At 42.4% G+C, this 17,217-nt stretch overlaps 1 protein-coding gene across 6 annotated transcripts in view; it reads left to right on the top strand.

Annotated features, from left to right (window-relative positions):
• Positions 1-16,903, top strand: part of BTAF1 (B-TFIID TATA-box binding protein associated factor 1) — a 100,529-nt gene extending 83,626 nt beyond the window's left edge. For all 6 annotated transcript variants that reach the window (XM_073353922.2, XM_073353921.2, XM_073353919.2 and 3 more), the window contains exons 36-38: positions 2,635-2,794; positions 12,331-12,501; positions 12,831-16,903. In XM_073353922.2, the coding sequence (XP_073210023.1) occupies positions 2,635-2,794; positions 12,331-12,501; positions 12,831-12,974 (475 nt within the window). In that variant the 3' untranslated portion in view covers positions 12,975-16,903. The remainder of the gene's footprint in view (positions 1-2,634; positions 2,795-12,330; positions 12,502-12,830) is intronic.
• Positions 16,904-17,217: the final 314 nt, after the last annotated feature.

The following is a 17,217-nucleotide window of genomic DNA, read 5'->3' as shown; positions in this document are numbered from 1 at the left end:
CAACAACAATTGAACTATGAAAGCAGGTCTTTATTGTAAAGCCTAAAACATTTACTTGTGAGCCGGCTTGGTTGTCTCTTCTGTTCATCATGCAGAGACCTTTATACAATCCTAATTCCTGGTTTCTTGCTGTCTTGATCAACTCCAATGTTTCCAACTCTTGCAGTGATGAGTGTTTTTTCTTAAATAGGGGAGAATCTCAGCTTTCCTGTAAAATAAAAAACAAAATTTCTATTCCTCGTTGCAAAGAAAATCTTGAAAACATGAAACAAATGTAATATTCAACCAGAAAGCAAATAAAAAATAACCAAACTTTCATGATTTTTTTTGAACACTGAGAATATTGCTATTGTAGTTTGTCCCTAGAGAGATTAAGTACTTTGTCACTCTGGCAGAGCCCTATATCCATAGGTCATTTGGCCTTCTGTTCAAAATTATACCTGCTGGTCCTTGTATGGTGCTCCTCAAGAAGAGGACAGGAGCATTCCATATACGCTTCCCCTCCTCCCTCTCCCCCCCCCCCCCCAAGCTGTGAGAGAAATAGTCTTGAACAAAGACTGCATCTTGTTAGATTCTTTTTTTTTTTTTACTTTTAGATGCATATTTTCACTTTTGTTTGTAACCATCTCTGCCTTTATCTCTTTTAGTTCATCTATGCTTTTTTCTTAATAAACTTGTTTTGTTTTTATTATAAACCAGTTCAGTGTTGTGTTTCGAAGGGAAGGGCATTTTTACCTCTTTTAATAAATTGTAACATGCTGTCTCTTTAACAGAGCAGTGTACTTCAATATTGTCTGTGAATATATAGTGATAGGTGCTATGCAGTGTAAAGAAGCATCTCTGAAAAGCTGGAGTTCATTTATTACTTGCGAGGCAAGATTTGGGCTGGGGGAGCTTAGAAAAGTTTGTTGGAGGAAGACCAATTGATGTGGCAAGGAGCTGACCGTCTAATATCTAGTAAAGCTCACTCTTGCAGAGAAGAAACACAGTGGCCCCCAGCTCTGGGTATCCCCATCAGCATGTTAAAATTAATGTGGCCTTTGAAAGCACCAGCCAATAACTTTACAAGATAATACTCAAAACCCAGTTCATCCTAGATTAAACACAGGCTTGTAAATTCAATAGCCCACTTCCTAATGACAATTAGGAATGTTTTTTCCCTAATGAGTAGAGTGTCTGCAGATTTGACTTTTTTATTTTATTTTTTATTAAGTTTTCTGGCTGTTATGGTTGTGAACTGAGGAAGCCAGCACTGTAGTGGCTAAACTTGAGGCTGTGGAGCTGTTTGCCTCAAGACTGTACTGCTGCTCATAGCTTTCATAGAATCAGAACATGGGAATCGAGACTGTGGTAGTTAGTTTCATTGCTGCTTATCAGAACAGTGAGAACAGCAGTGAAACTACCTTTCAATCTGCTGTTCCTTTTGGGAGACTATGCATAGCAGTTCCTGTGGGAGGCAGAATAGAGTAAGTCGCACATATGTATGAGCAGCATGACTAGCAGCCAGGAGGCTTAGAGAACAGAAGTGACAGCCACCAATTTTCCCACCCTTGTTCCTCTTTGGACTTCTGATCCCAACAATCAGGAGGCTCAAGCAGGAGGATTGGTGAAAAGAACATTCTCTTACTTGTAACAAAATGTCACTAGAATAGTATACTAGATAGCATATTTGTACTTCAAAAAATAATACATGGCAGTATTATATAGACTTCCTTTTTCAGACCCATTAGAATTCTAAATAGCATGACACCAGTCCATGTCAATGGCATGTTTGTTTGTTTTTTTTTCCATATTATAGCAGTGTGACCCTATTGTAAGGCTCTGTAAAGCCTGTTTAGACTAGTGTACCCACCACTATTCACCTACAGGACTGCTGTCTCTGGTGACTATAGGCCAGATAGACAGAAGCCATTTGTGGGAGTCAGTCCATGGCAACAGCTGTGTCCAAGGACAAAGAGTTCCCATGGAGAGGGCAGGCAGCAGTACTGCTACCATCCCTTGGGAATTCAACCGAGCAAGGCAGCTTTACGTTCCAGCCAGTGATCCCTAAGGAGCTATACCTAGTCAATATACTGAATCAACATGACCTGGCCCAACCCCACCTGCATGAAGAGCTTGTGCCCGTTGCTTCTGAATCCCCAAGCAGAATGGATGTTGAAGGTGGTTTATACCATTGTGCCCCAACTACTGGCAAATGTTTCTACATTAACAGAAGTGAATTGGGGCACCAGCATTACTGGCATTGTAGCAGAGTGTCAAAAATTAATCTTTTTCTGATTTTTAGAAAACAGATTTGGGAATCATTTTAAGGAAACAAATGCCTTCATTCACATTAGCTTTTACCTTAACTAATTATTGATTTTCGGAATGTGAGTTATTTTGTAAATAATGTAAAGTAGTTTTTACTGAATTATTTCCTCTTCTAGTGAGCTACAATCTCTGCCTGTGTCAATTAACCTTTCAGGTGACTTAAAAAAAAATCTTGACAAGCAGTGAAAAATATGATGCCGAAAGTGATTAAATACACCATTAATTATTTATTTAATTACTTGTAGTTTTTGTTCCATTTCATTTCTGCAGTCACTCTTATGAATTTCTAAATACTTGACTTTTTATATTTATATATATATATAGGTTTAATAATGACCCATCCATAGATGTTCTTTTGCTCACCACTCATGTTGGTGGACTGGGACTTAACTTAACAGGAGCCGACACAGTAGTATTTGTGGAACATGACTGGAACCCAATGAGAGATCTGCAAGCAATGGATCGAGCGCATCGTATTGGACAGGTAAAATACCAGTTGTTAATCTTTCATGAGTTATCAGAAACACCTTTTTTGTTCCCGCAGCCAGGGTCTCCCACAATTTTTGGTGTCTGTATTGCTCTCCTCTCTCTGCAGCTCATGGACAAACAAGAGCTTTGGAGCTGCATAGTCTGGCCACACCTCAGCTCCTGCTTGATTTCAGTTTCTCTGCTTTCGTGGCAGCGTGTGGATAGTGGTTTTTACAACTCCTGCCTTCACGTTTGGCTAAGGGGGCTTTTTTTTTTTTTTTCTCCAAAATTTGGGGCAATGGTGAGCAATGATCTCTCTCCTCCTCCCAGGACAGTTTTTAGCCAGGTGTTGGAAACCCACAGAGCCTTAGGTACAGTGTCTCCCTGCTGGCTGCTCTGCTGTACCTGGAAGGTGCACAGGTACAGCAGAGCAGCCCAAAAAGCACCAAATGAAATCCAAATGGTGCTTCATTTTTGAGGCTGCCCTCCTGGGCTCAGCAGACAGTCAGTTGTACCCAGCCTTCTGTCCTTAACTCTGTTACTTCCCAGGGCTATGAGTTGGACAGGCATGTGGCATCTTCTATCCAATGAACAGCTGTGACTCCAACATGCAGGGGAGGGGGGAAGGACCAGGAGTCTGACAGAGCAGGAGGAAGCTCCAAGGATGAGGAGGACCACAGTCAAGTGACTCAAGGAGCCCCTGGAGAATAGAGGGAACAGCATTGTAGGGTTACAAATGCTCCTCCAAAGTCCTAAAATGGGTCCTGAGCACCCTGATAAATCAGGGTTCATCAGCACCCTCCTCCTTCCCAATTTGGCCAGGACGGCTCTCCAAGTGTTTCCCTCCCTCCCCCTCTCCGGGGGGTGGGGGGGGGGAGTGGGATCCAGCAGGTGAGGACTCTTAAGATCTCAGACTTCAAAAAGTGTTTTCCTTAACCTCTGAGGATAGTACAAGAAGCAATGGGCTTAAATTACAGCAAAGGAGGTTTTAGCTGGACATCAGGAAAAACTTCCTAACTGTCTGAAGTTAAGAATTGGAACAAATTCCTTGGCTTTAGCAAAGCTTTTGTTACGGTCTCCCACAGTATTCTTGCCAGCAAGTTAAAGTAGTATGGGCTGGTGAATGGACTATAAGGTGGATAGAAAGCTGGCTAGATCATCGGATTCAACGGGCAGTGATCAATGGCTCCATGTCTAGTTGGCAGCCAGTATGAAGTGGAGTGCCCCAAGGGTCGGTCATGTGGCCAGTTTTGTTCAATATCTTTATTAATGATCTGGAGGATGGTGTGGATTGCACCCTCAGCAAGTTTGCAGATGACACTAAACTGGGAGGAGTGGTAGGTATGCTGGAGGATAGGGATAGGATACAGAGGGACCTAGACAAATGAGAGGATTGGGCCAAAAGAATCTGATGCGGTTCAACAAGGACAAGTGCAGAGTCCTGCACTTAGGAAGGAAGAATCCCATGCACTGCTACAGACTAGGGACCAAGTGGCGAGGCAACAGTTCTGTGTAAAAGGACCTAGGGGTTACGGTGGACGAGAAGCTGGATATGAGTCAACAATGTGCCCTTGTTGCCGAGAAGGCTAAGCATTTTGGGTGGTATAAATAGGCGCATTGGCAGCAGATTGAAGGACGTGATCATTCCCCTCTATTCAGCATTGATGAGACCTCATCTGGAGTACTGTGTCCAGTTTTGCGCCCCACACTGCAAGAAGGATGTGGGGAAAAATTGAAAAGAGTCCAGCAGAGGGTAACAAAAATGATTAGGGGGCTGGCGCACATGACTTATGAGGAGAGGCTGAGGGAACTGGGATTGTTTCTTCTCTTCTGCAGACTAAAGAGGGGGGATTTGATAGCTGCTTTCAACTACCTGAAAGGGGGTTCCACAGAGGATGGATCTAGACTGTTCTCAGTGGTACCAGATGATAGAACAAGGAGTAATGGTCTCAGCTTGTAGTGGGGGATATTTATGTTGGATATTAGGAAAAACTTTTTCACTAGGAGGGTGGTGAAGCACTGTAATGGGTTACAGGTGGTGAAATCTCCTTCATAAGAACAGCCATACTGGGTCAGACCAAAGGTCCATGAAGCCCAGAATCCTGTCCTCTGACAGTGGCCAGTGGCAGGCATCCCAAAGGGAATGAACAGACAGGTTATCATCTAGTGATCCATGCCCTGTCACCCAATCCTAGCTTCTGGCAAACAGAGGCTAGGGACACCATTCCTGCCCATCCTGGCTAATAGCCATTGATGGACCTATCTGTCTAGCTCCCTTTCGAACCCCGTTATAGTATTGGCATTCACAACACCCTCTGGCAACAGCTAATTTAGACCTCCATCATTGTATATGTATAGTTAGGATTATGTCTTCCTTAAAAACCCCTAAAGTCAGGCTTGACAAAGCCCTGCCTGGGATGATTTAGTTGGGGATTAGGTCCTGCTTTGAGCAGGGGGTTGGACTGGATGACCTGCTGAGGTCCCTTCCAACCCTATGATTCTGTGATTCTAAATTGCTTAGGGAAGTTGTGGAATCTAAGTCATTAGAGGTTTTTCAGAACAGGTTAGACAAACATGTGTCAGGAATGGTCTAGTTATTACTCTGGTCCTGCCTTGAGTATGGAGGACTAGACTAGATAACCTATTCAGATCCCTTCTGGTCCTACTCTCCTGATTCTGACCTCCTGGTTATGGAAGTAATAGTAGTCCCTCAGAAGAAAGATCCTCAGGGTTCTACTCAATTTTCTTTATCATTGAGAAGCATACAGGAGAAAACCAAGCCATTCTAGATTTCAAAAGGCTCAACAAATGGATGAAGAAAATTAGGTTCCAGAAGGAGATATTAACCGCTACAATGTCATCCCTGTCCCAGGGGGACTTTCTGACTTGGTGGATCTGGAAAATGCATACCTTGACAACCCAGTCAGACTGTGCCATCACAGGATCTTAGGGTTTACTTATGACAGAAGGTATGCTCAATATGATGTTCCCATTCGGCTTGTCCTCAGTCCCACTGAGTCTTTACAAAGATTGTGGTAATCCATAGCCAGACTCAGGTCACAAGGGATCCACCTGTACCCCTTCCTGGAGATGACATTTTAATCATAGCTCCGTCCCCACCAGCAACATGCAGAACTATATCCCTGACCTTGAATTTCCTGCAGGCACATTGGTTTATTGTCATCTAGAAAAGCTCCTTCATTCTGTCCACCCAAATAACTCACTTGGGAGAGGACATAGATACCTTGATAGCAAGGATATATCCATCTCTAGAGATGACTCTTTTGGAACAAGACATCCTCATGTTCTTTTGGAACTGCAAGAGGCCCACTGTTGCACTGAGCCTTCAACTGCTAGGTGTCCTAGTATCATGCATAGAGATCACTCCATCACACATCAGACACCTTTTTTAAGGCTTCATCTTAAAGGTATGGGACTACTCCCCAGATTGCATGGAATATAAAGTGAGGGTTTGGGAACAGGTAATTAAGTCCCTGGAAAAATCATGGAGCAGGTCCTCAAAGAATCAATCCTGAAGCACTTGCATGAGAGGAAAGTGATCAGGAACAGCCAGCATGGATTCACCAAGGGAAGGTCATGCCTGACTAATCTAATCGCCTTTTATGATGAGATTACTGGTTCTGTGGATGAAGGGAAAGCAGTGGATGTATTGTTTCTTGACTTTAGCAAAGCTTTTGACACGGTCTCCCATAGTATTCTTGTCAGCAAGTTAAGGAAGTATGGGCTGGATGAATGCACTATAAGGTGGGTAGAAAGCTGGCTAAATTGTCGGGCTCAACGGGTAGTGATCAATGGCTCCATGTCTAGTTGGCAGCCGGTATCAAGTGGAGTGCCCCAAGGGTCGGTCCTGGGGCCGGTTTTATTCAATATCTTCATAAATGATCTGGAGGATGGTGTGGATTGCACTCTCAGCAAATTTGCGGATGATACTAAACTGGGAGGAGTGGTAGATACGCTGGAGGGGAGGGATAGGATACAGAAGGACCTAGACCAATTGGAAGATTGGGCCAAAAGGAATCTGATGAGGTTCAATAAGGATAAGTGCAGGGTCCTGCACTTAGGACGGAAGAACCCAATGCACAGCTACAGACTAGGGACCGAAGGGCTAGGCAGCAGTTCTGCAGAAAAGGACCTACGGGTGACAGTGGACGAGAAGCTGGATATGAGTCAGCAGTGTGCCCTTGTTGCCAAGAAGGCCAATGGCATTTTGGGATGTATAAGTAGGGGCATAGCGAGCAGATCGAGGGACGTGATCGTTCCCCTCTATTCGACATTGGTGAGGCCTCATCTGGAGTACTGTGTCCAGTTTTGGGCCCCACACTTCAAGAAGGATGTGGATAAATTGGAGAGAGTCCAGCGAAGGGCAACAAAAATGATTAGGGGACTGGAACACATGAGTTATGAGGAGAGGCTGAGGGAGCTGGGATTGTTTAGCCTGCAGAAGAGAAGAATGAGGGGGGATTTGATAGCTGCTTTCAACTACCTGAAAGGGGGTTCCAAAGAGGATGGCTCTAGACTGTTCTCAATGGTAGCAGATGACAGAACGAGGAGTAATGGTCTCAAGTTGCAGTGGGGGAGGTTTAGATTGGATATTAGGAAAAACTTTTTCACTAAGAGGGTGGTGAAACACTGGAATGCGTTACCTAGGGAGGTGGTAGAATCTCCTTCCTTAGAGGTTTTTAAGGTCAGGCTTGACAAAGCCCTGGCTGGGATGATTTAACTGGGAATTGGTCCTGCTTTGAGCAGGGGTTGGACTAGATGACCTTCTGGGGTCCCTTCCAACCCTGATATTCTATGATTCTATGATTCTAAGTCCTTAAATGTTTGCAAGGGCATGCCCATGCTGTTCCGGCTCCCCTGATCCTCACAGCTGCCACCAACCTGAAGGGCTGGGGACCACACCTGGCTCCCAAATAGCTCAAGGCATATGGAACCTGGACGAAAGGACCCACAGCACAAACCTCCTAGAACTAAGAATGGTCAAGTTTGTGCTGTGAAGGTTCCAGTCCAACCTAGAGAGGAACCACGTCCTGATTGAGTCAGACAACATGACCATGATTGTATATGTGAACAACCAAGGGGGAACAAGAAGCCCAGCGCTACACATCGAAGCAACAGAAATCATCCAGTGAGTGGAGCATTCTCTCCTCTCTCTTAAGGCAGCTCACATAAAGGGAGACTTGAACCGGAAGGCAGACTGGCTCAGCAAGCACAAAGTGAATAACTCCTGGTGGTGCATGAATCAGGAAGACTTCAAGTTAATCATCCAATTGTTCAGCCTGCCATTCTTCTTTGCGTATGTGCAATGTGCCTCAGATGGCACACAACCAGGATTCAACACTAAATTTGGTCTGCTGGTTGGATCATTAATTTCCCCAGCTTGGGCTGGGTACTGACAAGGACTGTGACATGAATGCTGAGCTATGCCCCCTGGCCTGCCATTAACTGACCAATTCTTTAACGCATGAATGTGAAGAGACCAGAGTACTTCACCAGAGTAGTGGACCCCAGATCCATTGGGACAGAATCCCTATCGACAGTATTATTGGTAACCCCACATTGACCAAGGAGATCCTGGGTTTTGGACCTGATCATGGAAATTGAGACCACCGGTACAGCTCGCCTAGGGGGAAAGGACATCCGTTCTTCTCACAAGGTCCTGTGCTTTATCCAGCCTTCCTATTGAAAGGGAAGCACTGGTATCATTGAGTCTGCGCTCCAAAGTCCTCAGAATACTCCTTTCTTTTGGAAGAATATCATCCTTGAAAGCATACTCCTGTATTTGGACTGTGTTTTCTGGCTGGTGCCGGGAACATGAAACCAACCCTAGAAATCCAGGAATTCTGGCTATTTTGGATTTTCTTCAAGAAGGCTTCAACAAAGGTCTCTTCCTCAGCATGATTACACATCCGGTGTCTGCCTTTTAGTAGCATGATATTCACAGTATCCATGGGTTCTTTGACAAAGAACCTCTGGGTAGCCAGATTCCTTATGGCAGTGCAGTTAGTCAAGCCAGATATTAGACCTCTTTTTCCCAAGTGGCACACCACTTGTACTGAGAGCCCTGACAAACATAATTTCAAAGCATTTGGTGTATGTTTTTATTTGTCCATCAAAACTTGGTTTCTGATTGACACTTGCCTGGTAGACATGATGGCTGAGTTGGCGGTGCTCTCAATGCAGGAACTTTACTGTGTATTTCACCAGGACAGGGTGGTGCTCAGAGCTCCAGAATAATTTATCCCAAAGGTGAACTCTTTCCATGATTCCCAGGAGGTGGTTCTACCTTCATTCTGTCCATAGCCTCCTGAGGAGAGAGGGCACAGTTTAGATGTCTCTGAAAATTTACCACCAAGTACAGAGTCCACAAGGAGAGCAGGTGTCCTGTTTTTGTAGCCTTCCAGCCAAGGACTCAGACCTTCCATCTCCTCTGTTGCTCAGTGTATTAGATGATACATTGTGGAAGTATACAAGGCATTGGAGATTCTGGTTCCAGAAGGGATTAGGGCACATTCTACGTGATCCCTGGTGACCTCATGGGCTGCAAAAGCTAATGCACCCCCAGCAGAAATTGATAAGGCAGTCACTTGGTCAAATGCTACCATCTTTATCAAGCAGTACAAGGTGGACTTGCTGTCCTCTGCAGATTTTAAGGCCAGAAGGGACCATCATAACCATCTAGTCTGACCTCCTGCACAGTACAAGCCACAGTGTAGCCCCTTGCTCACCCACTCCTGTAACGTCTGGCAGATCCATAATCTCTGGCTGAGTTACTGAACTCCTGAAATCAAGAGAGGACTTTAGGCCCTCAGCAAGACTAAGCAGCAACAGAGCTTGTACACTTTCTAAGCAAGCTAAAAAAGTGTTGTTTTTTTTTAAAAATAATCAAAGAAAGCAAAAACAGGGAGGAAAAAGCATAAAAGAACTAGGTGGTGTGAATCTTCTGATTCCTCTTCCTCCTCCATAGAGATTGATAAATTGTTGGGCTCTGACTCCAATCAGAACTGGGAAAAGACCTCAGCAAAGATACCTCTGTGTGAGAAATGGATTATTTTAGATCAGCCTGAAGAAAACTGTGAGAGTAAGCCTCTGAGCAAATTTCTCCTCTCAAAATCCTCCCCTGTAGCCACAATTATTCTACATTCCTCCTTCAAGGAAGTAATCCTGGATGAATGGGATAAGCCAGACAAGGAGAACCACATTAACAGAAATTATCTTAGGTTCTGTACGATCCAGGGATCAAAAATCCCAATTACTGATATACCAAAAGTTGATGCCGTAGTGTTCCTGACTAGAGATATATTATCCCCTCAGAAGGTGAGTTCTACCCTAAGAACTCCATGGGTAGAAAAATGGAGACCACTCTCCAAAAAAAACCACCAAAAAACATAGAGGTCTCTCCAGCCTACCTGTTCCTAGCAGCTGCTTCCTTTGCAATGGCATCTCTGTCATGGCTGGAAGATCTCAGAGCTCTCAAGGATACAGAGCTACCATGACTTTGTCTGTATTTTAAAGAGTTTCCTTGGAAACAGTGTAAATTGTTGCTGACACCTCAGTGGATGTGATGAGATTCTCAGCCAAAGCCATGACCCCCGCTCAGCGACCAAGCACCACCTATGGCTCCATTCCTGGAAGATGCATTGCCACTCAAAGCAGATACAGTAAAATCTTAACAGTCCCAATGCCACATAGTGCCTTTAAAAGAGTACAGACCGACCTTCAGACAAAGGTGTTCCTTTTGGCCATTGTTCTCACAAAATACCAGCAAAGAGACAACGTGTTCTCCTGAGAAGCCATAGAACTGTGACACAGGAGGAAAGCCTCAAGGGAACACTGCCACTCCCGAAACCTCTTTATGACAAAGACCGCATTTTATGGGCTCCACCCCATCTTAATTATGGGCTCCACCCCATCTTTTTTTCATCTAGTTCTCCATCTTGAATGACCCTGTAAAACACGATCTAATCCATGAGACTGCCACCTAGTCAAATGCTACCGCTTTTTTATCAAGTACAAAAAGATAGACTTCTTGTCCTCTGCAGAGGCATCCTTTGGCAGGAAGGTTCTGCAGGTGGAGGCCTGGAAATGATTTTGCCTTTTTAAACAAATATTCTAGATTGGGAGACCATTTCTGACCTTTTCTATAACCCTCCTTACATCTGTTTACTGCTTGCTGCTTCCCAGACGTCAAGAATTGTGGAAGATGCTGGGCTGCAGAATGAAAAATTTTACTGATGATTTCCTTTCTGCTAGCATCATCTCCCACAATTCTACTCACCCGAGATAGCTCCTAAGTCAAAGATCAGACATTAAGTGAAATCGTTACCATAGGACTGTATCTCTTGGTCTAACGTGTATAGTTATTTCATTATCTCTGTAATATTTATTAATGATGATATGCAAGTTTTACAGCTTTGGAATAACTCATCTGGAAGTAGGCAGGAATTGGGGAAGGAGGCATGACCAGACCATGTGGTTTCAAAAATCTGCTCCGCCTCTGTTAGCTGCAGAGACAGAGCAGCCCAAAAGTCAAGAATTGTGGGAGATACTGCTAGCAGAATGGAAAATTTCTTAATGATAATTTTCCTTTCTCTCACTTGATAAATTAGTATAAGCCTGCATAACAGAAAACACCAGAGCTTGCTCTTTGTAATATATGGTTTTTGTATTATTTTTTCAAGTATGGTTAGGCTTGATCAAACACCTGAATGAGGAAAGGAACATTTTACTTTGGCTAGCATGTAGGATCGGGAGATAGTCCTTGGCAGAGCCAAAAGGACAATCTGGAGCTAACTGTATGACCTTAGTCAAGTTACTTAAACATGCTGTGCTTCAGGTCTCTATTTGTAAAGTATCTCACAGAGTTTGAGGTTTAATTCATGCTTGTAAAGCACTTTTGAGAGCCTCAGGTGAAATTATTTTTCATTATTTTTCCCCTTGTCTGTATTCTTGTTGGAAGTTTCATTTCACTTACTTTTTCATGATGTACTGTTCTCATCTTGACTTAACATCCCTTGTTGCATCCATTATCAACAAAGGCCTGAAATTGACTATCTCTAGAAATACTGCTTGTAAAGATGCTAATTCAGAAAAGCATTTAAGCATGTGCTTGTGTTTTGCTGAAGTGGGGTGTAAAGGCCTTATTCTGAGAAGTACCAAGCATCTACAATACCTATTGACTTCAATGGGAGTTGTGTATTCAGGTTCATGCCCTGAATGAGTAGAAATGTTGCTGATGAAAACAAGACTCTCCCTTTTCCCTCAAGGACATTGTGTGCCTGGTCCGTGTCTTGTGAGCTGGGAGTCTTAAGAAATCTAACTACAATCACTATAAGGCAGTAGAGAGCACTGTCTGAGCAGGTTGGCTTTGTTTTTGGGACTGTTTTTTTTGCCTTTACCTGTGTGGCTCCGCTCACTAAAAGCTGCTTCCTACCCAGATCCTCTCTATCCCATACCATGGTTTGTAATTAACGTTTAAAACCATGTATTGACATGTTTTAATATTTGTATAATGAGAATTTTTCCTTTCAGAAACGTGTTGTCAATGTGTATCGCTTGATAACGAGAGGAACTCTGGAAGAGAAAATTATGGGTCTGCAGAAGTTCAAAATGAATATTGCAAATACAGTGATTAGCCAAGAGAATGCAAGCCTACAAAGCATGGGAACAGATCAGCTTCTTGACCTATTCACTCTTGACAAGGTAAAGAACCATTTGCAAAATTATCTACTAAAAAGAAGCATTTAGAGGTGTGAACATAAAAAATGCTGTGATGTGAATCCTAAAATTACTGGTCAGACAAGCATTTGAAATAGAATAATGAACACCAAGATGTTTCCCAAGGAGCCATTACCCTCATCCTCTTGGAATGGACTCCACAATGCTCCAGAAAGGACGAATATCAATCTTTCAGAGGTGTTCCTGTGTTAATGTGTGTAAAGGGAAACTAGGAAGAAATAAGATGCTTGTGATAAATATCATAAAACACTTTTTTTTATCTTAGTTTAAATGTGTCCATTTTTTCTTTTAAGGATGGGAAAAGTGAAAAAGCAGATACTTCTTCTTCTGGGAAAGCCTCTATGAAAGCAGTTCTTGAAAATCTGGGAGAACTTTGGGATCCAGAACAGTATGATTCTGAATACAGTCTAGAAAACTTTATGCATTCACTCAAGTAACCATCTTACATTCTTGATTCAATTGCTGCTAGTTCACGTATTTTTCTGCTGATATTCAGCAAATTTCAAAACATATATAGTGAACCTATAGCTCAATATGTAAATAGACTTCTTGAAAGAAGAATCAGCAAAAGACTGACACTGAATAGTGTCATATGTTTCACTGGGGGAGTTATTCTGTCTTAAATATTTGCACTGTATAAAACTTTAAATGTAAACATATTGTGAGGTGGTTTGAATTTTACTTGCTAAACAGATGCAAATTCTTATTTGGTAGAGGAATAAAACCCAGCAAGTTTTACATATGCTAACAAGTGTTGCTTCCTTTTGAAATAAGTCCACCGTTGTTCCTTGCTGTATCTATAGTTTTGTACAGATACGTTTCAGTGAGTACTTCAGGTTGTTCGTGTACATTTTTTTTTATTTTAAACATAACTTGCTTTTATGATTTATTAAAAAGTAAGATTTTTTTCAGCTTAACAAGTTATAATGATCTTTCATTCAGATCATTTCAAGATGTACATCACTAATGGCAAATCCTAGAAGCTAGAAAGAGTGGTGGGAAACTAAATGGAACTAGATTTATGTGTGCCCATCTCTGTATATTGAATATAAATATATAATGCTCTTCAATCTTTTGACATCACTTTGAGAGCAGTTGATTTCAACTTTTTAATCTAATGTGTTATACTAAATACAGGTAAATGGTCTGTTTAAGGCCACCTATGCATCCCATTAAGAGGGTGTGCTTTTTTAATTTATCTATAAGGCTAGAATATAGCCCCATTCAGAGACCTATGTATTCAGTAGGTTTCAATCCTATATATTTTTTGTAACTAAAAGAACAAATATACAAACAGAACTTTTCCAGAAATAGATTTTGCACTGTTTAGAATTCTAAAATCCATGCTGAAGAGACTGTTTACTGTACTAGTGCATGAATTAAAACCTCTTAAACAGAAGATGGGAAAATATTTTCTTTAGGGATCTAGATATACATACATATCATCATAGAAATACCTCCTCTCAATCTGAGGGAATGGAGCATTAGAGTTAAAATCATGTAACAAAGATTCTAAAGCAGGGGTGGGCAAACTACAGCCCAGGGGCCACATCTGGCCCTTCAGATGTTTTTAATTTGTCCCTCGAGCTCTCGCCGGGGAGCGGAGTCTAGGGCTTGCCCCGCTCCATGCATGCCGTGGCTCCGCGTGGCTCCCGGAAGCAGCAGCATGTCCCTCCACCGGCTCCTATATGTAGGGACAGCCAGGCAGTTCCACATGCTGACCCCGCAGCCCCCAGTGGCCAGGAACCGTGGCCAATGGGAGCTGCAGGGGCAGCGCCTGTGGACTGGGCAGCGCACAGAGGCACGTGGCCATACCACCGTGTAGGAGCCAGAGGGAGGACATGCTGTTGCTTCCAGGAGCTGCTTGAGGTAAGCGTCACCCAGAGTCTGTGCCCCTGACCCCCTTCCACTCTCTGTCCCAGCCTAGAGCACCTTCCTGCACCCCCTATCCCTCATCCCTAGCCCCACCCCAGAGCTCGCACCTGCAGCCTGAGCCCCCCCCAGCCCGGAGCTCCCTCACATGCCCTGAACTCCCCATTTCTGGTCCCACCCCAGAACCAGCACCCCCAGCCAGAGCCCTCACCCCCTCCAGTACCTCCCCAAACCGCAATTTCATGAGCATTCATGGCCCGCCATACAATTTCCATACCCAGATGTGGCTCTTCGGCCAAAAAGTTTGCCCACCCCTGTTCTAAAGGGCTTTAATAGCTGGGAGTGCGTATACAGTAGCTGTATATTAAGCAGCTTTTTATAAAAGGGAGTCAATAGTAAAGGTGGTATGTATGTTTATAGATGTGCATGTATGTACCAGTATGTACACAATTTTATAAATATATTAAATTATAGATAAATTTACAAAGCTGTCTGAATGAATACATATATAGGATATATGTATAGATATCAAAATAATCTACAATTTGTAGCTTGTTGTGCACTTAAGCGTCAGACTAAAAACCATCAGAGACCTCAAATATGTAAAATAACAGATTGCTTTGTTAAAACACCCCTCCCCCCAAAAAATAAAATAAAAAAACCCGCTTATCCTATAAAGCAAGACTGTTCTGCTGCATTTGGAAATGAATTTGACATATTTCAGTAGTTACAAACTGCCATATTGTAATATTAAACTAGCATTCCATTAAAAAAATAATAAAAACAAAATTGGGAATACATAACTCTTTGTATGTTGTATGTACATGTGGGGTGTGTGTGTGTGTGTATATAGAAAAGAATGATGAATGGAGAAAGACCAGTTTTATGCATAGTGAACAGTCCTATGGAGAAGTACAGTTGGGTCATTAGTGGTGAATGTTTTGGTGTAGGGATGATCCTGACTGGTTAATGTTCACTGCAAAAATAAAGTATTTTTCTCTCCCAGATGCATAGCAAGTACCTTCATGTACATTGCCTAGGTTTTTTCTACTGCATGTTCAAGAAAAGATGAACAGTGTGTAACTAATATCTCAAAACAATAAGCTTTGGTGTCCTTCTGTTTGAATATTTGACTTGCTATTGTTGTAGCCAAAGAATTACTATGCATGAATTTTGTAGGCATTCGGAGATAATGTTGACAACTCTTTTATGCATTAATCTTGCTGTGGCTCCAAGACATCAGTGATGAAAAAGATAGTAAATGTTTTTCTTTAATTTCAGTAAAGAAGTGTTTTTATCTAACCATAAAACATTGCATTAATTTAAAACTAACTTGGGGAACTCTGCAGCAACAAGCATTCCAATCTACTTATCATGAAGGGAATTTGCTAGAGCACTGCAAAGCTCTACTCCTGTCACTGCCATATGGTCACCTGGACTGCATTACATTAATTACCACCATAGGGAAGGAAAGATACTGCCTAGCAACGCTCTCATATGATGGCTTTAAATTGGCTGCTCATTGTCACATTTTTGTTGCTATGCAACCCTAATCCTCCTTATGACAGTGGCCTTCTTGGATGTGACATCAAGATGGCCCCGGCCAAGAGCTGGGGAGTCCGGAATAAATTAATGTTTGTGTTAATTTGAGGATTGTACAAATTATAATTTGCACAAATTATAATTCTTAAGAGAAAATGTTCAGAGCAGGAAAGACCAATAAACACCAATGAGGACTGGTTCAAATCATTTTTATAGAAAGTCAGACTAAACAATCTGACTAAATCCTGAGATTGAATGACATTAAACTCAGGCAAGTTTCAGGACCAAGAAAACAATGAATGGAATCAAAGAAAAAAGACCCTATACACTTTAGTAAATGAAAAGATGTGTAATGAACATTAATCTGTTCAGAAATGTTGCAAATAGTAGCTGTCTAAAGTATTCAGAATTAAGCAGAAAAGGGTGCAGACTTCAAGTTTGAGGGGAACCAAGGCCCGAAAAAATACTAATCTGGGATTACAATTTTTATTAAGGTTACAGCTCAGACTGACATTCTAATCTGAGTCAATGTCTATGAGATTCTTTAAAGTACATGGTATTAAAAAACATAGACTATAAAACACTTTGGGGCAGAAAGTACCATTTTAGAAGCAAATTATATGGATGTGTATAGTTCTTTTCAATTTTTGAAATAAACAACATACCGTATATACTTGTTCATAAGCTGAATATTTTTGGTTAAAAAGTGATGCATCAAAGAGTGGGGGGGTCGGCTTATAAACGGGTCTACACCAAAATTTGATGATTTTAAACTCTATGAAATCATTGAATGAATATCTAATACATTGTCAAAAAGAAAAGGAGGACTTGTGGCACCTTAGAGACTAACCAATTTATTTGAGCATGAGCTTTCGTGAGCTACAGCTCACTTCATCGGATACATACCGTAGAAACTTGTAATACATTGTCGTTTTGTTTACCTGGAGCGTCTGCAGACATGGAGCCCCTCAGTTCCCAGTGGCTGCGGTTTGCCGTTCCCAGCCAATAGGAGCTGCAGGAAATGGCGCCACTTCCCGCAGCTCCCATTGGCTGGGAATGGCAAACCGCAACCACTGAGAACTGAGGGGCTCCATGCCTGTGAATGTTCCAGGGAAACAAAACGTCCTGACCCACCAGCAGCTTACCCTGACAGATCGGGAGCCAAAGTTTGCCAACCCCTGAAATATAGGGTCAGCTTATGAAAGGGTCATATGTTTTTTTTACTATTTTTACCTATCCATCTTTTGCGGGGTTGGCTTATAAACA

Source organism: Lepidochelys kempii, chromosome 7 (assembly GCF_965140285.1).
Source record: "Lepidochelys kempii isolate rLepKem1 chromosome 7, rLepKem1.hap1, whole genome shotgun sequence".
Lineage (NCBI taxonomy): Eukaryota > Metazoa > Chordata > Testudines > Cheloniidae > Lepidochelys > Lepidochelys kempii.
This window is presented reverse-complemented; position numbering and strand designations above follow the sequence as displayed.